The sequence below is a fragment of the Gadus chalcogrammus genome, chromosome 7 (genome assembly GCF_026213295.1).
Source record: "Gadus chalcogrammus isolate NIFS_2021 chromosome 7, NIFS_Gcha_1.0, whole genome shotgun sequence".
Taxonomy (NCBI): Eukaryota; Metazoa; Chordata; class Actinopteri; order Gadiformes; family Gadidae; genus Gadus; species Gadus chalcogrammus.
Window position 1 is genome coordinate 28,097,969 of NC_079418.1, and position 25,634 is coordinate 28,123,602.

The 25,634-nt window shown below is 43.0% G+C and overlaps 2 protein-coding genes across 4 annotated transcripts in view; one reads left to right on the top strand and one right to left on the bottom strand.

Moving 5' to 3' along the window:
- Positions 1 to 9: 9 nt before the first annotated feature.
- On the bottom strand, positions 10 to 3,815 carry LOC130385790 (NAD-dependent protein deacylase sirtuin-5, mitochondrial-like). Of its 2 annotated transcripts, none has more exons than XM_056594484.1 (6): positions 3,736 to 3,815; positions 3,086 to 3,218; positions 2,722 to 2,855; positions 1,494 to 1,719; positions 708 to 795; positions 10 to 333 (listed from the first exon to the last, which is right to left on the bottom strand). In XM_056594484.1, the coding sequence occupies exons 2-6, from the start codon at positions 3,186 to 3,188 to the stop codon at positions 276 to 278; spliced, it is 609 nt and encodes a 202-aa protein (XP_056450459.1). In that variant the 5' UTR covers positions 3,189 to 3,218; positions 3,736 to 3,815; the 3' UTR covers positions 10 to 275. The 2 variants fall into 2 exon arrangements, with proteins under 2 accessions (XP_056450459.1, XP_056450460.1); XM_056594485.1 differs by lacking the exon at positions 3,736 to 3,815 and adding an exon at positions 3,693 to 3,707.
- A 550-nt stretch (positions 3,816 to 4,365) lies between these two features.
- The window catches only part of LOC130386365 (phosphatase and actin regulator 1-like), a 43,079-nt gene continuing 21,810 nt past the window's right edge, over positions 4,366 to 25,634 (top strand). For both annotated transcript variants that reach the window (XM_056595252.1, XM_056595253.1), the window contains exon 1: positions 4,366 to 4,525. In XM_056595252.1, the coding sequence (XP_056451227.1) occupies positions 4,414 to 4,525 (112 nt within the window). In that variant the 5' untranslated portion in view covers positions 4,366 to 4,413. The remainder of the gene's footprint in view (positions 4,526 to 25,634) is intronic.

Genomic DNA, 25,634 nt, shown 5'->3' on the forward strand with positions numbered 1-25,634 from the left:
GTTGTGAGGGAACCACAGAGACGCCTACGGCTGGATTCCTCTCAGCACCTCTTTGTCTCTATAGACAATCTAACCACGCAGGTTTAAACAGGTTTATGTTTGCCGAACCCCTATTCATTGGGAACCAACGTCTGTGAAAGGGAATCATCTGGCCGCAGTTGTATCCCATTCCCAAGCATTACGTTGATGATAGATCCGCGTTCGGAAAAGGAACTCCAGTAATAGCGATTGCATGAAATAAATAGAGAATATTAAAAAACAATAGAAAAGGGAAGCTACCTGGGCAGTTGGTCCACAGGTATCTGGGCCTCAGGAATCTCAGGGTCAGGGGAACTGTGCAATACGGGAAGACAGGAACACGTTGGAGTGTGGCCTGATGCCAACTATCCCTGGCAGATCTTTGGATAGTTAGCATGATACTAACTTTTTAAACGAAAGAAAGAAAGAAAGAAAGAAAGAAAGAAAGAAAGAAACAAACAAACAAACAAACAAAGAAAGAAAGAAAGAAAGAAAGAAAGAGTGCCCGAGAGAGAGAGAGTGCGAGAGCAAGAAAGAAAGAAAGAAAGAAAGAAAGAAAGAAAGAAAGAAAGACAGATGAAAAGTTGTTAATTAGACTACTGCAGATTATATCGCTAGATAAAAATGTAAAGAGAAGGACATGAAAGGATAGAAGAAAGTTAAAGAAATAGAGATAGTGTTCTCCTTACCCTGTGCCCTCCAGGGAAGCACATACAGGGTGTTGATGGTTCACAGCAATGTCTCCACAGCTCACACAGCGGGTCTCCATCACGCTGCCTGCAGGGGACCCAACACTCATCAGGTTATCCAACAGTAGAAGGAGGCGGACAATATATCCGTATCATTATCTAGGGTTCAATATCCATACAGGTCTGTAAAAGAGTTTGGGATTCTGAAGACCCCTGATGAATTTAAATGCCGTCTTTTCTAGGTCTCAACGTCTGCGTAAATTGATAAAAAATAAAAATCCTTATTAGACAGTTGCAGTTGGATAAAGATACTGATTATTGCTTCTACCGACTTCATCATCAAATTCAAGAATTGTAATCTTAGACAGACCTCTGACACACTGAGGCTGCCATTCAACTGTGCAAGTTCTTCCAATGATAAATTCCTTGGGAAGTATATATTCCTCTCAACAAAGTGACCTTGCCCTATTTTCCAATAATGGGAGAGCTCAGTCAGGCTTATACACTAGTTATCAACAAGGATTCGATATTAGATACTTCCGTTGATCATATTAGTGTTTTTTTAATCGACAAACATGTAGTCGATATTTCAGTATTCAACGTAGGATTTATAAAAAAATTATTTGGAACTGATAAATGCAGAGGTGTCCGGTTATTGAAGAATAACGCACACCACTTGAAGCTTCCTTGACCAATCAGAATCAAGTATACTCTGCTATATTCAATTCAACAATATCCCCCCCAATCCAAGAAATGCAGCGTCCCAGTGACCAGCAGCTCTCTCACCGTGGATGTTGAGGACGTGTTTGGAGCCGGCCTGGCGGTGAAGGTCATCGATGTTCTGGGTGATGATGACCATGGAGCGACCCTGCTTCCTCATCCGCTTCTCGCACTCGGCCAGGGCCAGGTGGGCCGCGTTGGGCTTCTGGGTCAGCACCAGGTGCCTCCTGTGGTGGTAGAACTCCCAGACGCGGGAGGGGTTGCGGGAGAAGGCCTCCGGAGTGGCGATGTCCTGGACACAGGGGCATCAGTATGACGAGGGGGGGGGTAGTTTTGGTGGTAAAATTAGACAGCCTTGTGGAAGGCCTTGACGTTCTGTTCTTCTCAACAATGTGGTTGAGAGACTTTCAGGAACACTTGAGTTTGAGAGAGGTGTGTGCAGACTAGGGATTTATTTTTTCTATCTATTATCTTCTTTTCTATACACCCGGTACACCATTGTGAGAATTCCTGTTGACAAACCACCAAGATGTCCGGCTGTGACTTTAATCTGTTTTCATCTGGACTTGGACAAAAATGGAAGTCGGCTGAAGCCCAACGGGTGAGTTCTCATGTCAGCATAGAGAGGGAGCGCAGAAGGACAGAAAGTTCCATTTGTGTTGTGTCTGTGCTCAGCGAGTGGGAGCTTACAGGCTGAGAGTGGAGTGGTAGAGAGGATAAGCTCGTCACCTGGCCATAGTTGTCTTGAGTCGAACAGTAGGATGGATCGGTACTGTGGACAACAATCCAAGAGCAGGTCCGATTCCTCTTAGCTTAAGTCCAAGTCGAGTCCCAAGTCTCGAGCGTTAAAGTTCAAGTCACCCAATAACCAGTTCAAGCCCTTTTCCCAGTTATCTCTGTTTTCCTCAAATCATATCTTGCGGAGACCATAAGTATAATAAATAAATAATAAATAATCACATTCTACAGCTACAGCGAAATGTATTGCTAGTTAAGATTAATTGAACATCGCTTTTTTTATCCGGAAGAACATATAGCTTATATGTTCAGCAGGTATAAGGCATAGTTACAAATCTGATCATGAGCCTAACACATTTTTGATTAAGAAAAAAACGGAAAGAGCATGTTTTAAGCACCAGTATATCAAGTATGAAACTACATTTCAACAACCGTTGTGTCTGGAATGACTTTCTGAGAAAGACTGCTAACAACAAAATAGTATAGGCAGTATTTGATGCAGTTATTAACTTTTTGTTCCATGCATGCTTGTTTCTTTACATATCAAACAAATTACCTGATACTGCCAAGTCTTCCATTGTCCACCATCTCCCTTGAACGTAGGCACTCCACTCTCTGCACTCACACCTGCCCCGGTGATGACCGCTATGTGCTTGGCTTTAGAAACCACTTCCAGGAATTCCTTCATATCTACGTATGAACAAAAGATGCAGGGACAACACATTATCATCATGTAGCCGTGCTGCACAGTATTTTAAATACTCTAAAGCGTCTTAGAGTACCATATTAAGCGCTATATAAATTGTATTTATTATTATTATTATTATTATTATTATTTTACATTTTAACATTGCGTTCTGTGACATTGTTACCTAACGACAAAATCAGCAACAATAACGGTATACATGACTAAACTTTACCTGATTTCGCACTAGTTGTTGTCAGTGCCAAAGCCCTCCTTGAGACATGGGAGCAGCCAAGGCGTACACCAAGCGTAGTGGCTATTAGTCCTCGGTGAAACATTGTCCCCGTCGCGTTAATAATGCAGGATAACTAGTACAAGGGCAAAGGAAATCCAAATGCTGTCTCTTTACTCGCGTATACCAGTCTGTCAATTGAATGCATTCAATTCATTGTGGTTTTTATTGTAGGCATACGAGGGCGTGGAAAGCTTTGCACATGACACCATGCAAACGATTATTGTTTTAGAAAATGTATCCAAACAGGTTTGTGGCTGTGCAAGAGGACAACAGGAAGAAGACACAAAACATGGATGTAAGGCGCTAGATCTTGATATCATGTGGTTCATAACTCATGAATCAATCTCAAATCAGTCTCAACACTTAATAAAACACCATTCGCCAGAAAAAGATTGCTCAATGTCGATGGCAAAAACAACCAAGGTTTGCAACACTATAAAATCACACACATAATGTCATGATCATCTCATAACCAAACGTTTGCCATAATCTCAATAAAGATACACACACAGGTTTCTCATGATGCGTTATCCGTGCTGCAACTCACGGTGCTGTTACTGCGTATTATTCAGCGAAGATGTATGACTTACCTCTCACGACGATTTGCACAACTTGGAAGTTTATTCACTCTTGGATAATGCTCTCTCAGAATGCCGTAAGACCACCGTGACTGTCGTAAAATAGTTTCAGACACGAAAAGTTCGTTGAGAAAATTGGACCACGGGAGCCATCTAGTGGTGGTTGATTGTTTTCCCTGATTTATTCACTCATGGATTTTAGCCCTTCCACAACGTGATATTTTTCCTAACCTTTTTCAAACCTTTTATGCGAGATATTATTTCATGAACAAATGTATCCATAAATGACTAATGATAATGGTTCAGGCGTAGAAAATTGCTTCCCTTGATTGGTTGTATTTACAAATCTATTATTTTACACTCTACACTGTGTACTACATTCTTTTTTGTATTTTATTTAGTGCTGCTGTTTAATCCCCAGTCATCTCCACCGGTTCGGCTCTCCCCTGCGTCAGCTTCTTCATCACACAGCGCCGGGCTGCCTTGGAGGGGGTTTCGCGCGCCACTCTCTCCCCTCCGCTCGCGCTCGCTCTCCCACTGTTTTCTTTCTCGTATCAGCTCGCGCTCCTCTCAGCCACCTCCAGGCTCCAGTCAGTCAGTCAGTCAGTCAGAGAGCGGCGGTGGTGGTCGTGGCCTTTGCGTCAGCAGCCCCTCCAATCGGCCAGTCGTCACTGGACACTGTTCAAATTGATGGCGACCACTCCGGCAGGCAGCACAGACCGCCGGTTGGTGAGAAGACTGCGAGCCAAGAGCGACACCCCCTATCTCGTGGAAGCCCGCTTCTCTTTCAACCTGAAAACAGGTAAGGCAACACATATGGACTTGGTCCTTCCGCTAAACATGTCACTGAGAGAAATGTATTTCATTCTCATTCAAGCCCACCGTTTAAGACCTTAATTTCCGTGTGTTAAGTTCGTGTGTTAACAGCTGCACGTTGAAGAGTGTTTCAGACACACGCCTATAGCCTAGCATCTCCCATCCCCATGTTGACGGGGCTTGGGTGTGAAACTACTGGTCTGTGATCTTAAAGTACTGGTCCTGGGTATTGGAAGGGGGTGTGGGGACCAGACGCGCGTGTAGGATGTACTTTAGTAGTGGCTGAAGTATTATGGTGGTGATATACACCATTCATTCTCAGCTGTTACATAATGTCAAGGAGCAGGAACATGATCTCCCAGTCTCAGGTAAATAAGTAGGGCTTTGTGGTCTGGACCCACTGCTGCTGGGATCACTCGCCCTGTGCCTCTTTCTGTCTTTTTTGGGCGTTTATTGATCTCGGCTGTGGCTGATATAACTCCATATCTATTTCCAAAGGTGAGGGGATATTGCATCCATTGTTACCATGGTGACTTGGCATTTTATCCTCCATGAGTAGCCGGAGTTTGGCTACACGACTGTCTCATCTTCTCGAAGGCAAATACGCGTCTTGTAGTGCGTTTGGGGATTTATTATTATTATTCACTAATAATGATCATGCCGGACATTTGAATCATTGGATATTGTATTTAGCGTGTCAGTTTTCAGGTGTTGTGATGCTCCACAAGGCGTCCTCCCTCGTAGCGTGTGGTAGTGGTGTGGCTGTTCATGTGACAACGCCATGCGCTTACGTCAGCAGTACCACGTCATTTTCATGCCGTATTTAGAACATGTGCATGTGAACTCAAGGATACACAAGTAGGCCTAGGCCTGTATGTCACACCATGTTAGTATATTGTTAGGGGTAGACTCTGGAGTCTTTGTTAGGATAATAAATTAATATAGTATTGTTGAATACATTTGTTAAATCTACCAACTGCAAATAGATACTCTTTCAAAACAGAAATGTTTGTTTTTATATTAACCCTAACCCTATTTATTGTGTGTGTGTGTGTGTGTGCGCTCGTGTGCGTGTGCGTGTGTGTCTGTGAGTGTGTGAGTGTGTGAGAGTGTGTGCGTGTGTGCGTGTGTGTCTGTGAGTGTGTGAGTGTGTGAGTGTGTGAATGTGTGAGTGTGTGAGAGTGTGTGCGTGTGCGTGTGATATATCTTACAAAGATGAGCCTTTGATAGCTGGTTCCAGTTGGCTGTGCTTTTGCTACCTCTTCTTGTAGCATGGTGAACTACTTGTTAGGGTGTGGATCCTGACATCTGTACATTTTTGTCGTTTGCTCCCTCTACAAGGATCTTCTCTACGACACACAAGCTTTAAAGGGAGTGGGGGGGGTGGGACTCACAATAGCACGGTTGACTCACGTTCACCTGAAGAAGTTTAGCACGATTTAGTTTTGCTTATTGCCAAGGAAACCGATCGTTGTCGTGGTGGGTAAATCAAGCAGAGTTATGAGATGATTTCAAGTGGGAAACATAATGAACAACAGTTCTAATTACATCGTTGTTGTATTTAATTTATGTATTTGTATTCATTTTTGTTTTTTGGTTTTTATTTGTTTCGATTTCTCATACCCATTAAACAAATTCCATCAAGGTAATATAGTTATTACGAACCTGAAACATCATTTCTCTCTATCAGGTCTGTTAACCCCTGTATACAACTTTTCATACCAACAGCCATTTGGTTTAGTTTTTCTAAATATGACATCGTAATAGCGTTGTTAGATGCACTGTACCAGCATTCTTATTTAATCTACCTTTTAATTTACATTTTATGATATTATTATTTTGGCCAAATTCCCAATCTCCCAATTCGAACCCCACCCTAATGGATAGAAACAAACCCATAAATCCTGCTATTTATTTCCCAGCTAACATTCTTCAAGCAAAGGCAGCCAGGGGAAGTATTATCCACTGGAAGTTCAATCTGTCCTTGGCCCCTGGCCCTCGGGCTAAGTACATACTTTGACTTGGTCAGGTTTTTGTCAGCATCGATTCCAGAACTTGAAACCGGAGGTCGAGCTACCTGAAGTTAGACCTCAGGTCTGTGTCCCTGACTCAAAGAAGACGCCACAGCTGAAATACAAAGAATCCTTGGAAACCCTTTTGTACAGAAAATAACTGTAACCAAACACATTTGTAACCAACATCATTTGAAAGGGCAAAACATCTGTGCCTCTCTCTCGACATTGTTATGTTAGTAGAGCATCATCAGCATGTCATGTGACAGCTGTGGTCACTGATCATTGATGACATCAACGATGACAACGCAGTGTCACGCGGTGGCGTGAGCCCTTCCGGAAGAACACGTTGTCTAGCTGTCGTGGCCATGCCGTCACCGTGTGATGGAATTTGGAGAGAAACCCAGATCCCACCGCTCCTCTCAATTTGCCTGCTTAGTGGCAGAGATCCTTTGTGTTTGATCCGCAATCAGCCGTGATTGTTGTGTTCTCGCTGTGCCCCATCTGCATCCAACTGAGACATGACATGGTGTCGCCAGCCAGCTGACAGTTACTAAGTTACCGGCTATACGGTTCTTCTCAGGCACAAAGGCAGAAAAGGCAAAAAACATTAGAGGATATTGGTACTAGTGATGCCTTGCCCACCTCTCTTTCTCTCTCTCTTTCTCTCTCTCACTTTCTCTCGCTCGCACTCTCTTTAGCAGACACCAGCCACACACACACACACCTACACACTGAGCCAATTATGTGGGCAAGCAGCTGAAGTATTTGGTGAGAAGCATTAGGCCTTGAATGGTTAAAAAGCAAAAGCATGACTTGCTGTGTTGATCCAGAAGTTGGACTAGTCTCAGGGCCACCGTGCCACTTGAGTTTGGGGAAGATTTCAACAATCTGGGCAGTCTCATCTGTAAGGACAGCGGGGCATCAAAAGACATCAAAGCAAGGACCGGAAAGACTCAGTGTGCCTTCTCCCAGCTCCGTCCCTTCTGGAGATTAAAACAATACAGCCTTAAAACGAATATGCTCCTATACAACAGCAATGTAAAGTGTGTTCTGCTGTACGGTTCAGAGAGCTGGCGAGTTGTCATAACAGACATGAGGAGAATGGGAGTGTTCCCTAATGGCTGCCTCCGACAAATATTCCAGATCTTTGGGGCCGAAGAAGATCTCCAACAATGACCTGTACAAGAAAACGGGAAGACGGAGCATCACCAAGGAGATTACGCACAGACACCTGAGATGGCTAGGACATGTGTTTTGGATGGGCGCAGGAGCGCATCACAATGGTCGCGTTAAGATGGACACCAGCAGGCAAAAGAAAACCTGGAAGGCCAAAAAAAAAACTGTTGCAGATGCAGAACTGTGACACAAGAGCTGGAAGGAACAGATGAAGTTGTCATGGGGAGAGGCCCAACATGCTGCTTGAGTGCTCACTGAAGCCTCATGTCCCATAGGGGACGAAGAGGAGTAGGAGTAGTAGTAGTGGTGGAGGGCTATGGCCCTAAGGCTTGAGCACGTGTCCATATGTGCACATGTCTGCATTGCGGGTTAATCTGTCAATAATTGTTTTGATTAATAAACAATATAACTTATCATGTTAAAGTTAGATATTAATCATAGCTGATATCCTCCATGTACTTACTTTGTCTGAGAACTTGTAGCACTTTTATAATGATCTGCCAGAAAGCCACTTAACATTTCTGAGGCTGTTTTTTACCGCTAGAATTATCGATGATCAAAACGACAATGGGTGGATTTACGGGTGATGGACTCATTGACTCCTGTTTTCGGCGCTATCGTGGGTACCCAGTCGTCTGCTGATGCAGCATTTTCTCCCAGCGGATGAAACTGTCCCCTTATTTTAATTTCCTCCTCACTCAGCCGCAACAACACCTGTTCAGCAACATCTGTTAACTTTCTGCAGACTGCAGTTAGCACGAAATGTGTAAACAATCAAACACACACAGGCGTCACATAGAAGTGCACAGATGCCACCGAAAAGGAACCGTCTCACCTCATCCAGCTTGTGTTCGCTTTTCATTAGAATTTTGTTCCATTCACGCCATATGTGTACTGCCTGTCCCACTGTCTGTATCTCTTACCCTAACCCCTCTTTGCCTTAGATGCAGTTTCCTGCTGTATTTTTTAAGAATAAGTGTGTCGCTATCAATGCAATTTCAGTGGCGTGTCAAATACCTCAATGGCACACTTTTGACACCTTAGCAGAGGAGAAATATGGAAAGAGAATTTCACTTTGAGTCAACATGAGAGCTTGTTTCTGTATATGTTTATGGGAGAGAGAGCATGGAAGAGAGAGAGAGAGAGAGAGAGAATATTTTTCAACTGCTTTGGCAATGTAAATGTTTATTTTCCATGCCAATAAAGCTTTTTGGAATTGAATTGATTTTAATTGAGATAGAGAGAGAGGGAGAGAGAGTCAGAACCAGAGACAGAGACAGAAAGAGGGACTATATGTTCACAAATAGAGAGAGAGAGAGAGAGAGAGAGAGAGAGAGAGAGAGAGAGAGAGAGAGAGAGAGAGAGAGAGAGAGAGAGAGAGAGAGAGAGAGAGAGAGAGAGAGAGAGAGAGAGAGAGAGAGAGAGAGAGAGAGAGAGAGCGCCGTTGGAGCCTGGTTGGGTATAGATAAGGGGACTCTGAGAGCCTATTGTAGAGCGAGTGGTATCAGATAACCGTGCTTTGGGCCTGTGTTGTGATTCACTTTCGATCTCCCGCCGTGCGCATTACCCCCCACTGCTGTCCTGAGACCACTCATCCCTCCCTTATTGTCTGAAATGTGAGTGTACAAAAATCTTGCTCCATAACCTGCTTAGTACCCATAATGCAACACCAAATTAGGAAACAACCCATGTACACTTATTCTCGATTCCCATGATACATATTGGTTTCCCTTCCGTCTGATTCATCCAGTGGTGTGGCACATCCTGGTCATTTATGCAGATAAGTTAAGGGGGAGATATCTAACATGTGCAGTCTTCATTATGTGACCAATTGCCGGCACATAATGGATGTCCATTTCCCCCCTATACTCAATATAGAGTGGTCCCTCCCTATACAGAGATTACGGAAACAGTAAACAAATGAGCCAAACTGTACGCAGCCAAGGTAGTACTTATCTGCAATGTTTACCGCTAGACCTTTAAGTACCACTCAGGTTCTAATACTGGAGTGTTTATATATTTTTTATATATTTTGTAATATTTGTGCAAATTTTTACTGTTATTATTTACTGCCATTCGGTTAGATTATTCTTTGATACAATATACAGGTTGCTCTTCAGCTTTTTCACTTATTACCAAGCCATGCCGTCAGCTAGGTTTTATACCAAATATTTCATGATGGATTGGATTAATAATTTTTCATAAAGGTGTCAGTCGAAGCACCAAGATTGATGCCTCACTGTGCACAAAGTGTGCTGCCACAGCTCTGCAACAGCTGTTGGTCGGCTGTGCACTTCCAGGGACGTGTGTCTGTGCATGCCAGCACTGTCTAGCTCGCGTGAATGCAAATGGACCAGGGTCGGAAGAGAGAACAAGGCTGCATTGCAGGTAGTTAGACGTTTTGGTGTGTGGGTCCATGGGTGAGTGTGTGTATATGCCTCTCCATCAGATCACACAAACAGAGAGAGATGGGTATTCCTTGTCCCAGACACTAAGACATAAATATGCAGCACATATTTATAAAGTAAAACGTTGACATGCTTTTATCACGCATAAATTGTAATACCTTTTGTGTGTGTTCACCTGTGCTACCATTTCTTCTTTCGTTGTGGGAAGGCACACACACACACACACACACACACACACACACACACACACACACACACACACACACACACACACACACACACACACACACACACACACACACACACACACACACACACATTTCCCTGATTCGACCCCACAACACTTGCTCTACGGTTGAGTCCCATGGAGCATCATAATCAATAGGACCCAAGGAAGTGGCTGAGAGCCAGGGGGAGCAACACACTTAATGCTACAGGCAGAGAAATCATTCAACCAACCCCACACACCACCACCACCACTGCTGTGTTACATAGTCTGAGGACATTCAGGAGCAGCTTTCTCCTGAAAGACAACATGGATGGGCCACTATCAAAGGTGGCAGCGGGCAGCTGACTCCATTGATAGTGGCCCATCCAAGGCAATGTTGTCCGATGAATGGGTCGTGCAGTTGGCCTGTCTTCCTATACCGAAGGAAATTTCTTGTTATAGGCGTGTGTATCGTATATATATTAGCATCAGAATGCTATGTATTGTGTAGTTCACATATTGGTGCATAACTGTAAATTAAGAGTGTAATAGAATATTGCTCTATATTGATTTGCTCTGTTGCCAGTGCTGTATTGATTCTTCAGACAGCAACATTGATGCATAATTAAGTTTTGTTTTGTAGTGTTAACTTTTGCTTACTGGCCACAAGGTTTTTAAACATAGTACCGTTTTGTAATATGATGTATAGGCCTGTAATAAAATGGTATTATATGTAATAATATTTGATATGAGTATTGTATCTGTTGTTATATGTTAAACACCCTTTTTGAAAACATCTTCCCATAAAACAGTAGTACACATGTAGCTTATATATTGCTGCAATAATCAAATCACAATATCCACATCTAATAAAATGCTAGCCCAGCATTATGAGACATATTATATATACTGTGCGGATGGCAGAGTCCAGCCATCCGCACAGCAGTTCTCAGTCATTACCCATTCACACAGGAGGGGTAAGAGCCCAGTTTTCCCAATGTCAAGAAAAGTCATGGGGAGTGTGTGCAGTCATCAGTTTTCACCTGTCGGGTCTTGTTCCAGAGCAAGGGAGAAGGAGCATTTCTGATGGAGTCGCTGGGCGGGAGCCAGTTAAGACTCTCGGGAACACAGCAGTGTTTGAAGCTGCTTGGCAACGCTATGAAGGGGCTGTTAGCGTACACTTGCTAAAAAGATAAATATCTTCACAGCTCTATCGCTTCCCCTCACACAAGTACACACACACAAACACACACACACACACACACACACACACACACACACACACACACACACACACACACACACACACACACACACAGGTGAATATACAAACACACACATAAACAAACACAAATGCTAACACACACACATCTCTCAAAGATACATGCAGGCGACCGCACACAAAACCGTACATAGACACTGAACGAACACACAACCGCTCAACCAGCTAACATACATACACACGCACAAACAAACACATACACACGGAAGAGCACAGACGCATACACAATAATGCATATTATTAGATTTGTCTGACATAGTTCTCAGTAAACCAACCTACAGCTCCCTGCAACCAACAAAAATAACACCCGCACCAACCTCCCCATCCCACCCATGAAATCCATCTCTCCACCCCTCCACGACCCTTCTGGTGCCCCGACACATCCCAGAACTGAATAAAAGATGAGTGGGAGCATCCGAGGCAGAAATAGCAATGCAGCGTCTCACGCAAAGGCTTCACAACCTGCCGGCCGGACGTGTCAGAGAGCGGGGCTTTGAGGGGCAGATGAAAAGGAAACACATGGAGGTATTAGACGCCATTCATTCGAGTAAGGAAGCCCTGAAGAGTCCGATGCCCGCCCTTTCGCTCGGCTTCCTGTCTCATCTCTTGCACTCTCATCTCTTCGCGCAGCCTCGTCCCTCCTCTGCACAAGTGGGGAGGGAAGAGCTCAGGCAGTGAGGTGCTTCCTGCGCGGCTGCATAGCTTGATAGATGACGCCTTTTCTAAAATTCCTTGGAAAGAAAACGAGAAAAAAACAAAATGCTCGAGCTGAATGGACTCTGTGATGACAACGTGCTTATCCCGCACATTTTTCGTGTAGGTTGGCTGAACGTTGGGGCTGCGATAGAAAAATGCTGTGTGAATATACTCGGTGAAACAATGCAGCTTCCGTCACATGCCACTCAGCTGGAGCTGATGTTCCCGTGAAGGAGCTGCCCTTTCGTGTCAATTACCCCATTGGCTCACACTGAGTTCATATCTCTAGAGTGGTAAAAACTAAAACAAGTGAAGGGTGGGCTAGGTATCGACCTGTTCCCAGCTGCCGAAATGCATGTAGGTAAGATGAACTAGTGGAGGTAGTGGGCTATATCTGCTGCTGACTCCCCTCGTTTTAAAGACAGGTTTGCCTTCCAAGTCGCTGCCAGGCTTGGCGCCAAGTCAATCCGGTCTGCATTGCAGCTATCAGTGTGCTTTTAATGTAGTTATTCTGGTGCTATAGGGAACACTAAACCAATATATATATATATATATATATATATAAAGGAAAAAAACATTATTGTTCTTCATATACTACATCAGTACACCAAACAAGGCTTAATATAGCAAGCCATCACACAAGCAACACCTTGTGTGCATTTATTTACCAACATTTCACACAGTTATGCAACTCCTAATTAACCTCTACCCTTCACCAGCACACGTGGACTGTTGGGATGTGTTGGTCTGGTTTTTCTACTAAGTCTGGCTTTTCTTCCAAGATCATATAAAAAGATATGTGCTGTTCAATTAGCAACAGCAGCCGAAGTTTAGGCATTTTGTGTTGATCATATACAAGCTTTACTACACACTGGACTCTTATAGTGCAACCTTGCAATGGACTTGCGGTATTTCATCCAAATGGGTGTCAAACTGTAAAAGTGAATAGCACTGCTGGTTCCCAAGGCTTTGATTTAAAGGGACAGAGTGACAGATTTCTACATCGTCAAGCCTGCATTATTGAACACAACAAAACCATGGTGAGCTAATGCTAATAGAAAGCAGTGTGTGTCGCCGACGGTCCGAGATGGGCCCCTGATTGAGAACATCAAGCATGAGGCCCCTTGGGTCCTCCACTATAATTTGAAGTTAATGATGTGCTCTTCTCTACTCTACAAGCAATGTGTTTCTCTAGCGGCGGCGGTGGGTGTGATACACAATAGACAAAGGCCGTTGGCTGGAGAGAACAGCATCTGGCTGTGTTGGTGTAGATAGCAGAGGGACAAAGGTTGGCTCTATGGGGAAATGTCACAAAAAGTTGACCACACCAACAGAGTGACGGTGGCGTTGCAGCTGGTTCAGGTTGTGTTTTGTTTTCGCAGGTTTAGTGGTTTTACGCTATTCCTCACTAGGTTCTGGGATCGAGAGTTTTTCCGGTAAATCCTTTCCAAAAACACGGTCAGGGTAGTGCAGGTACCGATACAGTCTTGAATGATATTTAGGCAGATGGATTGAGCAATTAGGTTGGTGCCGTGATTACTGTGCGTGGCTCTGTTATGGAAGCCCTGCGAGGCTTAATCAGCCCCAAGACAAGACCAGCTAAGTGTGAAGCCATGTCCAATTAACGTGAAGGTCGTACGTGACAACGAGTTTGGAGGGCTCTTAAAATCTAATCTCATTCACCAAAAGAGCTTGTTTAATGTTCCACCACAAGATAAAATTAAGGGACGGGTTGAGATTAAAGTGATGAGAGATGTTGCAGACAAGACAGTCTGCCTGAAAATCCCTGCGGAGCACACAATCTGCCTACCTGTGAATACTGGAGCTCGGCCCCCCCTGCTATGTGTGTGTGGGCATGCGTGTGAGTGTGCGTGTGTATGTGTGATTCCAATCTTCAGTTATCTTGTGTTTCCATTAACCTTTGAGGTTTTGGGACCAAAGCAAAGCTCCCATCCACTATAATCATCGCCTTTGGGACTCGGTGCCTAAAGGTAACATGACTATTACCCAAACTTTCTACTTATGTTGGGGTTTAAGGGCATACACCTGGTTTAACAACTGCTGGCACCCTGCGTCCCCTTTGCCTGCAGCTCTTCGTCTCAATTAACACCTGAAATGGAAGAAAAATCTAACAATGAAACAACTAAGCGAGTTCTCTCAAATAATCACAACAAAATTACTTATTTCAAGCATTTCTTGCCTTTTCATGCCATTCCATCCGTTCAGTGTTTCTAACATTATTAAGGTCTAAAGAAAGTGTAAGCCCACTATTAAGACTACGCTACAACGCCTCCCAAAGATGCATCCCTAACCTCTATTATTCTTTTTAAACTCTGTTTGAGCACACTTGGGAAAATATGGAGCTTGCGTTAATATAATGAGCTGTATTGACATAAGAGTTGGTTATAAAAATCTTTGTTGTCAGCCCGTTAATGGCATCATAAAACACTGCGCCATTAAACACAGCGTCACTGTTATGTATGTGGGTTAAAAATTAACGTTCCCTTGAAGTCTGTCTCTGCAACAGCACCGCCCCCTTGTGGCGCGATGCTTAGTTCTGTTGGGACCCCTGAATACATTCCATTATGCACTGCCAGCAGGCCTATAGCTCTTTAAACTTGATACCAAAAATATGAGTTACAAATGTTCTGCTACATTATGATGAATATGCAAATAGGCATAAACCTCCTGTAAATGTAAAGAGTGTCAATATATCTTACCCCCCCCCCCCCCCAAGTAATGAACACACATGTATAAACAAATATAAATAGACATGCACTCTCCACAACATTCACACTTCACATCCAAATTCACAATATACAGAATTTCTGGAAAGTATTTCTCCCCAAAATATCTAAGCAGGCATTGCTGAAAATGTGCCGACCTGATCAATGCCTGCCTGCAAAAAGTCATCCAGATGGAGGAAATTCATAGTTGAATACATATACACATACGTAAATCAAACTACAGCAGGGTTCGCTTAAAGGCTCTTCTGTGTGATGCCCAGTGGTTGCAGGGTGTCCTTTCTACCCACCTCACCAGCATGTGTTTTGGTTGCTCTGGTTTGGGTTGCAGTTGAATCATGAACCCTACACAATCTTTCAGGACGTAGGCCTAAGGGCCCTTAAGGCTGGTTTATGCTCGGTTACGTAAGCGTAAGCGCAAGCGCAAGAGGCCCTTGCGCGCCCTTGCGCCCCCCTTGCGCGACTTCTCACGTCTTGCGTGCGTCGGGCGATTTTTCTAGACTTGCGTCATTTTTTACGTAAGCTTTTACGCGAGCCGCCCAGCCTGCAAGGCTGTGATTGGTTTGCTGGTCCGGTTACTACTTCCTGTCTGGAGTATCACCCGGCAGGCTCATATACAAAAGCATTAACCTGAAGTGAAGTTAACTTTGCTGCCAACACATTATGTCGTTTTAAAATGTAGAGAGATATGCACATTTATACAACCCCAATGATCAACAACTTCATCACCCCTGTTCCTCTGTCTGTTGCCATCATTCACTGTGTATGGGGAGAACACGATCTGGCACATAAACAAACCAACGACTCCCACAGACAAAGACGTCATTCTCGAGGTCGTCTTCAACGAAAAACTTTCCTCCACATATTACTCCACCTACTGTTCTGGCGGTAAATTGCTTGGCAACACGCGCAACCTAAAAGGGAGCATGAATTGCTTTGAGTAAATTTTGCGCAACAACGTAACACCAACGCTGAAGCATGCAGCCGCCTTTACATAGTCGACGCGACGCTACGCTACGCGTCCAAAAAGCTACGCTACGCGACGCTTCGGCCGCCATTAAGCGTCGAAGCGTAGCAAAACGCGTCCTCCAAATTTTTGATACGCGACGCGCCGAACCATGCAATACCAAGCGTTGTCGGTGGGGGCGATACTGCAAATATTGTACATTATTACTACTATAGGTTATATTTACAGAAGAACATATGAGAGGATGCGGGAACGTGATAAGAATGACTTGACGTCTCTTTTACTAACTTACTTTTATCTGAGCCAATTTATGCGAACCCTTCCACAGGGTCAAAGTGCTATTTTGATGCGCGACATCAGACAGCTGATGCGGGATTGTGAGCCATTTGAATGATCTTCTTGTCACCCGATATTCGTTCTATTGCTGGCCTTATTTGTTTTAGAATTAGCCTATTTGAATTAATTACGTAATGTTTTGTGTTCACGTTCTATGTGAAACATAAATGTTCATGTTCTGTGTGAAACATAAGTTCAGTAGCCTCTTTGAGTGAATGACATTTGAAAGCGTGAGTGTGTAGTGAATGAAAAATGTGTGCGTGTATGGTGGGACTATTTTCTGTATTTGATAAATAAACCCCTTTTCTCTAATAATGTTGCCTACCATATAATTTCTGTGGACATTATGCGCTATAGCTTAAAGCCTTTGGCTATAGGCCTACACTTAAATAATTCATTCATCTGTCATTTTATATGGATATGAATTAATGAGTTTGACGTAAACCAAATTAGGTAACTTGTGTAACATGATAACTAATGAATCAAAAGTCATGCTTCCAAGTGACCAATGTATATACATTTATTGGTCAGTGCGCATACCCAATCGTAGCACATTGTACTGGTGGGGAAACACGCCAGCATCTGACAAAAAATAATCTGCCAGCTGCTCCCTGACAAGGGCCGGTTTTGGTGAGTCGGGAAGATATCGGATGACTCGCGAAAGGAGATCATCAAACTTTGGCGCCGACATCCGAAAATACTGGAAATGCCTCTCCTCGTCCATGCGTCGCATTGGAAGCACCAGAGAAACAAATTCCCCATCCTGATATCGTGTGGTATTTAAAGGGCGCACATACCACCGCATATCTCTGCGCTTCATCACTCATCTTCCGTAGCCACTTTGATCGGAACGTCACCTGGAACGTCCCCCCGCGAAAACACCGTGACTCTGCTGCCACCCATGGCGTGAGTGGTGTATTGCATGTCATGCATTGCCCGCGACGTTCGCGTATGCTGTGTAGACTATGAAAGGAAGCGCGACGCTCGCGTCACTCACGTCGTTTACGCGCGTCGCTCGCGTCGACTATGTAAGGGCCCTAAGGGTTGAGACAGAGTCAGCTGTGGTCTGCTGTAAACCAATAGTTGTACATAAACACAGGTATTAGTAACACATTTTGCTTCCTGCCATGCATTGGAGGGCTCTCCTGCTGCTATTGTGGCTGATGACTCATTTTTTCATATAGTCCCCATGTCACTTATACAGCCCTGTGACATTGCATGAATGTACAGTCCTTTTAAACTAACTGTGTCGATCTCCATCAGGCGTAGGTTGGAAAGCGGTCCGAGCAGCCGATTATAATAGCAGCCAATTTTAATGGACTGTGCGATGAGACTTAAGTTCAAACAAAGGAAACATTATGCAAGGTTACATATTTAAATGAGAATGCGTCAGTGTGACCTGGTCCCCTTACCTGATAGGCAGAGAAAATATGTCATCAGAGTCTGCACTTCTGCGTCATATTTTGATCAGAACTTTGTTGGAAGAAAAAAATATATATAGAAACTACTTAATTGGTGGGACTTTGTCATATTATTTAAAGAGTTTGTATGTTTTTATTTCCACATATTCCACATATTTTATCACCATTTCATTATTCCCAAGGATAATACTTTGGGCCTTTCAGTATGCTGTCACAAAAATGAACGTTAAATCATAACTTTACCAATCCGAAGGAGATAGTGACTCATCAAGGATACAGACAGGAAATTTCATCCATCTGGGTGACTTTCTAGGTGATTTTTGTTCCGGTCAAACAAGACTCGATGTTCTGCAGGCAGATTCATCAGTTTGGCACATTTCCATGACTGATAGAATTTTGAGGAGAAATACTTACGGAAATGCTGTATTTTGTGAATTTGGATGTGAAGTGTAAATGGGGAGTGAAGTCGGAGAGTGCATGTTAAAGTATTGTCAAATCCTTTATATTCAAGCACAAATTCTGTGTGCAATATTACAGATGATCCCCAACACGGAATTCATCTAGTTTTTAGGCTACTCTCGATTCATTATTTTGTTCGTCATGACATGTATAAATCATAGAAATCGGTCAACAGTGTACACCCGCTGGATGTTTATCCAGTTTATGCAAATGTATGGTGTACAGGTCTAGAGTTTGTGTTCCGAGGTTTCGAAGTCACATGGTCACTGCGTCCTAAGAGAACGTCCTACGATCATTTACAGTACGTGACGCAGGAAGGAAATATAAGTGAAGCGTAATCCATATCGCCACTAGATGGCAGCATTGTTAAATCCTGAAGAAAGATGAGGGCTATTTGGATTTAGTTAATATTTGATACCACCATAGAGCCTTGTCGATATATCTGTCTTTTATATCAACAATATTACTAAATTACAGCAAGGTGTGCATTTACTGGTCTTATTCAAATTGTAAATGAACAGCATGCAATACATATTCTCCTGATTACTTTACCAATAATTTAATATGATATGATTAAAAGATAAATCACCTTGTTCATGAAAAGTGGCATTGGAGTCAATATGTATGCCTACTTGATCCTGATATGCATTCTCCCCAGTCTTGTATCTTTAGAAAAAATATGGAAATAATATCCCAGTTGTAGTGCTCTGCAAGGCCATAGATTTACATAATCATGTTAAATTACTCTTGTCTTGTCAGGGGAAAGATTTAGCTTAGTGTTGAGGGTGGAGCCAACGACTGCGTAACTAACTTGGGGTAAATTGGGTCCCTCCTAGATTATAATTGCATAACTGTTCAGGCTTTCCTGCAGAAAATTAGAAGAAAGGAGATAGAAAGTTACCATCCTCTGGCTATCTTATATCTTGTTCCTTTAAAGTTGGATTAAGAAAGTGTGTGTGTGTGTGTGTGTGTGTGTGTGTGTGTGTGTGTGTGTGTGTGTGTGTGTGTGTGTGTGTGTGTGTGTGTGTGTGTGTGTGTGTGTGTGTGTGTGTTGTTCTGTGTGTATGTGTGTGTGTGTGTGTGTGTGTGTGTGTGTGTGTGTGTGTGTGTGTGTGTGTGTGTGTGTGTGTGTGTGCGTGTGTGTGCGTGTGTGTGTGTGTGTGTGTGTGTGTGTGTGTGTTTGTGTGATTGAGAGAGAGTGTGTGTGTGTGTGTGTGGGTTTGTATGCCAGTGTGTGCAACCCGGTATCACGCCAAGGCGTAAAATAGATACGTTTGTCCACATCGCAAGGCGTGTTCAGGGTCACGCTTTGCCTGACCAAAGCGTCACCCTGAACACGCGTCCTTCTCCATTCGAAATTAATGGGGGAATAGCACCAACAGGGGGCGATACGTTCTCCTAGCATTTGGTGAAATTGTTACGCAGCCATATTAAATCGTTATTATCTGAATGGGAAATGCAATATTTTAGGACAGATACACCATTAAACGTGTTTCTAATGACATTTCTAGCGAGAAATGTACATTTTCCTCGCATAATCTTCTGTCAGTGAATGTGTATGATATTTATTAATCTTTATTATCTAAATGGGAAATGCAATATTTTAGGATCGATTCACCGTTAAACGTGTTTCTAATAACATTTCTAGCGAGAAATATACTTTTTACTTGCATAATCTTCAGTCAGTGATTGTGTCTGATCTTTAGTTTTATAGTTATTAGGAAGATTTAATCGGCTCGCTCGCATGTTTCAACGACGTCAGGTTGCTGGGGACGCTGCTTTCGCTAAACTAGCAGCTCACGTGTTTACTGCGTTTGTGTTATTAAACCGTTACTTTATGTAACTTTTAATGATATTGTAATAACCACAGGCGAGGTATTGAGCGAAGTAAGCTTGATAGCACGTTTATTGGATTCCACAATCAGACAGGCAGGCACAGCTCCACCGGAAAACTACAACAACCAAAACTCCCGCCCGGAAGGAAACCCCCGGAACCCCCTCTCAGAAGGCCCGCCCCTTCCTCCCAAACCCTGTGACGTGAAACACGTTTATCTGAGGGCCAACCCAGTCGCCAAAAGCATACGTTGACAGTGTACGTTTTCGTGAACACTGGATTACGTCGCATTTCAACATAAAATAGCGTGTTAGCACACACACACAAATGCATTTCGCTGCTAAAACAAGAACTTGGGCTGCTTCTAGGACATTTGTTGGATTTTTTTGGAGAATTTTTGCAACGTCCAAGTGGTGGAGGTATATATATGAAAGAGGGCATTCAATTATATTAGAATGATCAATTAGGAGGCCGAAGCCCTAAAGGAAGTGATGCAATAGGTGACCGAGGGTCAACAATTGAGAACCCCTTTTATCAAGGGGGGTCTCAAAGGACTCATACGCTACAACAGCGGCTGCAGCAGAAGTGTTGAGACGAAAGATGATCAAGACATTTATAGAATATTCCCATGATTCTTCGCACGACCTGCAGGTTGGAGAGACTGAAATAACCCCCAAAATGAGTAATAATGTAAAAGCAGCCAAGTCCCACAAATTGCTTGAACTATTTTTCATTGTTACGTTGATATGCATTATTGAAAAGTTTCAAGCATATGGATTTAATGCAATATCCACAAACAGGTCAATGGTACCATAAAACGTCTTGTTTATTGTATTAACCAGTTCATTTCTCTTTTGTGAAAGTCACCAAAAGTCGAAAAAAGTTAAACGCAAGGTCACAGGCTAACAGTGGAGCTGTGTTGTGAACCAGCAGCCAAGAGCTTCCATGGAAACTTTCTACCCATGTTAAATAGATTTAGTTGGCAGTTCCTTTTTTGCCCATTTTTTAAACTTGTGGAAGCACTTTACAGTACTGGAGCACCATTTCTAACGGCAATGGAGCTAGATTCTAAAAATATCAAAAGATGCCCGAAGCAAATACCTTTAACCCTTAGTTGTGTTTCATCAAATTAAAAAAGTTTCATTGACATATTTTGCATACACATATTTAAATAGTTTAACCACATTAAGAAAAATACATTTGTTAATTTTTTTTTATTAGTGAAGCCACAAGTTTTGCACATTATCCAAACAGAATACCTGAAATGTTGATATTTCAGCCCTTTCGGGTTAAAACAAGATAAAAGGACAATCTAACAAGAGTGAAAAGTTTGGGTTAGGTGACCTATAGTTCAAAGATGTCCCTGGTCAGGTAGACTAAATAAAAGTGTATTCCCAATTGCTCCAGGACATTCGTGTAATTTACTTGTGAGCACATTAATTATTCTGTTGTTACAAATGAAGACCAATACTTTCCACATATTGCGATCCAAGTTACTGGCTGCAGTCTTGGATTTTATAGTTCTATATGAATAGATTCAATTTACTAAACTATTAATCATGCTTCAGAAGAATTAACCTTTCTTGGATGGCAAATCTACCACAAGCCTCCATTGCCACAACCTCCAGATGGCTTACGACCTACGGCAACTCCTCGACTACTGCAAGCCAACAAATTGGCTGTTGCACACCAGACACGCATTTTGCTTTATTTTAGGTTTTCAAGCATCTTAAAATACCCAAATCATCGCTCCAATATACAACTCAGCTAATGGCCTACAAGGAAATGCTGAAGCTAGTGTTAGTGATGGCGATAGAAATGGAAAAGCTTGCGTGTACAAATAGGCAACTAGAATTGCAAGGTTCACAGCCCAGTTGCATAAGTGGTCACAACCGTTGGATTGTAAGCAAGGTTAAAAAATTTTTTTTTAAAAAAATCCCACAAACTAGTCAACATGGTCAATTGAAAGCCTGTACAAAACGACCCTGGAATAGTCAAATGCAGCTCTACTGCGGATGAATTAAGCCAAATTGCATAAACATCCAATGGTAAACAGTATACAAATGCAATCAAGGTTGCACTCACACTAGGCCATCTGGCCGTGGCCGTCGCAACTGTGGCCTGGCCACGGTAGGCTCTTGTACAGACGCCATCACGTCGCTAGCATCCAAACAATTCTACCAAACCTTAACCAACTAGTGAAAAATGGAACAAAACTTTAGCACACACCCAGTGACTAATCACCTTGTCCAGGGGTGTTCCAACGTGGTTTACCAGAGGGCCTTGTGGACTTAAAAGTAAGCCACACATTTGACAGAGACAGCACGGAATGACGTTAAACTAAGCTAATCTACAGGTTACTAGTGCTAGTGCAATTACATGAGCATTTTGCACAATATTTGTACTCCAATGCTACGTAAAGCAGGCTTCTTCAGAAACCCGTAGCCTTCTACATTGAAGGGCAACTGTAACAAATCATGACCAAGACCGAAAGATGGCTCTGGAAGCCACTACGGCCCACGCAGCAGATTACTGCGTGGACCGTGTTGGCTTCCAGATCAACCCTTCGGTGGACCATTCATACACATGTATTCCGAGGATGTTTTGAAGACACTGGAGTCCCATGGCACTAGATTTGAAGACTAAGTTGGTATGGGGGGGCCCAAAGGGGGCCCCCCCATAGATCTTGTCAGTCATCTAACACCTGTTAAGAAAAACACACACACATCACAAGATACAAATCAGCAAAGCTAGGTTAACAAACAGCGCCGACATGCATGTCAAGGTGCAAAGAGCAGGGATACTGATGGCTTGTGTCTGAGGAGACAGCCCAAAAACGTCAATTAATAAAGGAAAATAACTTTTACTCACTGCGGTGGTCTGTTTCGAAGTGCCATGTTGGTAGCAATATTTGTCTGGGCTGTTCAGTCAAATGCCCACAAAAACAAACACGCATACTTTCAATTTGTATAAAGTGACAATAGTGATCTGCAATCTAGATCGAAAACTTTCAACCCTCACTAAACTCAACCTCGATTGACACAGGCCGATGCGAAAAGTAAACCAAACCCATTGTGTTCACCTTAAATAAAGGGGTGCGTGACAGGTGATCTCAATTAAGAGCTAATCAGAAAGTTGCAACACAGTCTCACTCCCTACTCGTCAAATGTGTGACGCATGGCCAAGGATCCCTGGCGGCTGGCGTCAATTTCAGGGTTGCCAGGTCCTGCCTGCAAAAAACGTCCTGCCCACATACCGTTCAAAATCCAACCAAAATGTCCTAGAAGCAGCCCAAGTTCTTGTTTTAGCAGCGAAATGCATTGTGTGTGTGTGTGTGTGTGTGTGTGTGTGTGTGTGTGTGTGTGTGTGTGTGTGTGTGTGTGTGTGTGTGTGTGTGTGTGTGTGTGTGTGTGTGTGTGTGTGTGTGTGTGTGTGTGTGTGTGCGTGCGTGTGTGTGTATGTGTGCTAACACGCTATTTTATGTTGAAATGCGACGTAATCCAGTGTTCACGAAAACGTACACTGTCAACGTATGCTTTTGGCGACTGGGTTGGCCCTCAGATAAACGTGTTTCACGTCACAGGGTTTGGGAGGAAGGGGCGGGCCTTCTGAGAGGGGGTTCCGGGGGTTTCCTTCCGGGCGGGAGTTTTGGTTGTTGTAGTTTTCCGGTGGAGCTGTGCCTGCCTGTCCGATTGTGGAATCCAATAAACCTGCTATCAAGCTTACTTCGCTCAATACCTCGCCTGTGGTTATTACAATATCATTAAAAGTTACATAAAGTAACGGTTTAATAACACAAACGCAGGAAACACGTGAGTTGCTAGTTTAGCGAAAGCAGCGTGCCTAGCAACCTGACGTCTTTGAAACATGCGAGCGAGCCGATTAAATCTTCCTAATAACTATAAAACTAAAGATCAGACACAATCACTGACTGAAGATTATGCAAGTAAAAAGTATATTTCTCGCTAGAAATTTTATTAGAAACACGTTTAACGGTGAATCGATCCTAAAATATTGCATTTCCCATTCAGATAATAAAGATTAATAAAGATCATACACATTCACTGACAGAAGATTGTGCGAGGAAAATATACATTTCTCGCTAGAAATGTCATTAGAAACACGTTTAATGGTGTATCTGTCCTAAAATATTGCATTTCCCATTCAGATAATAACGATTAATATGGCTGCGTAACAATTTCACCAAATGCTAGGAGAACGTATCGCCCCCTGTTGGTGCTATTCCCCCATTCATTTCGAATGGAGAAGGACGCGTGTTCAGGGTGACGCTTTGGTCAGGCAAAGCGTGACCCTGAACACGCCTTGCGATGTGGACAAACGTATCTATTTTACGCCTTGGCGTGATACCGGGTTGGTGTGTGTGTGTGTGTGTGTGTGTGTGTGTGTGGGGGGGTTTGCATGCCAGTGTGTGTGGGGGTTTGCATGCCAGTGTGTGTGTGTGTGTGTGTGTGTGTGTGTGTGTGTGTGTGTGTGTGTGTGTGTGTGTGTGTTTTTGCCTGCCAGTGTGTGTGTCTGCGGAGGCCAGTGTCTAATTATGGGAAAACAAGCTAGAGAGTAGAGAAGGAGTTTTTTTTTGGTCAATTGAAGAAAATGCTGAATATTAGTATTTTTAGAAATAATAATAATACAAAAAAGATCAAATATATAAGGAAAAAAAGTGTGGAACTGTTAAGTATAAAGTAAGTTATTGAGCAAGTTAAAGGGGGAAAAGAACAGTGAGCCATGAGAAACAAATTAAATAATGCACCCTCATTCCAAACAGAAGCAGGTATTTAGAGCAACCTGCAGTGAGAATTCACCCTGAGGTAATGCCATTTTTTTTATTCATCGCCTTTTTAACGGTGCTTACTCGTTCAAAAGTGGTCACGGGTTGTGTTTAGGAACCCCTGAGGCTGTTTCCACTTGTCCTGTTGCTAAACAGCTGACGTTAAAACTCCACTACGAGTCCCACGGTATCCTCAATCAGCGGTAATCATTCACAAACATTGTGCGATAGTTGTTCGGTTCCACTATTGGGTTGAATTCGTCAGTTGGCCGTAGATATAAGCAAGGCACTCACTTCAAAACTAAGCACTTTTGTGTTGTTTTTTTGATGTGTTGTAGTGTGACGTGTTTTGTGCTGCTTCATAATTTCCATTTTAGTTGTGTCGTGTGAGGTTAAGAAGCGAATCAAGTATGTCCCTCAAATTTTATTGCATGTTTATTATTGACTCAAATTGGAGTTTAATCATTTCACGAGCCAATCAAAAGCAATAGCTGCAATAACCATTCCGAAATAAACATTCATGACTGTTAAAGCTGAAATACAGCACAGCAAAAACTAATTCACATGATTAATCCAGGCTATTCACGCTTTGATTAAAACGATTTACACTGTGATGTAAATCTACAAATATGAGCTCCCAGTGGTGTCCATGAGTGGTTTGTGACATCACACAAATCTCCCAATGGTATTCAGCTCCAACTTTATTACTCAAATCTTTCTTTGGAATGTGGTCTTCGACTCAACAAAGATGCGGTGCATTTAA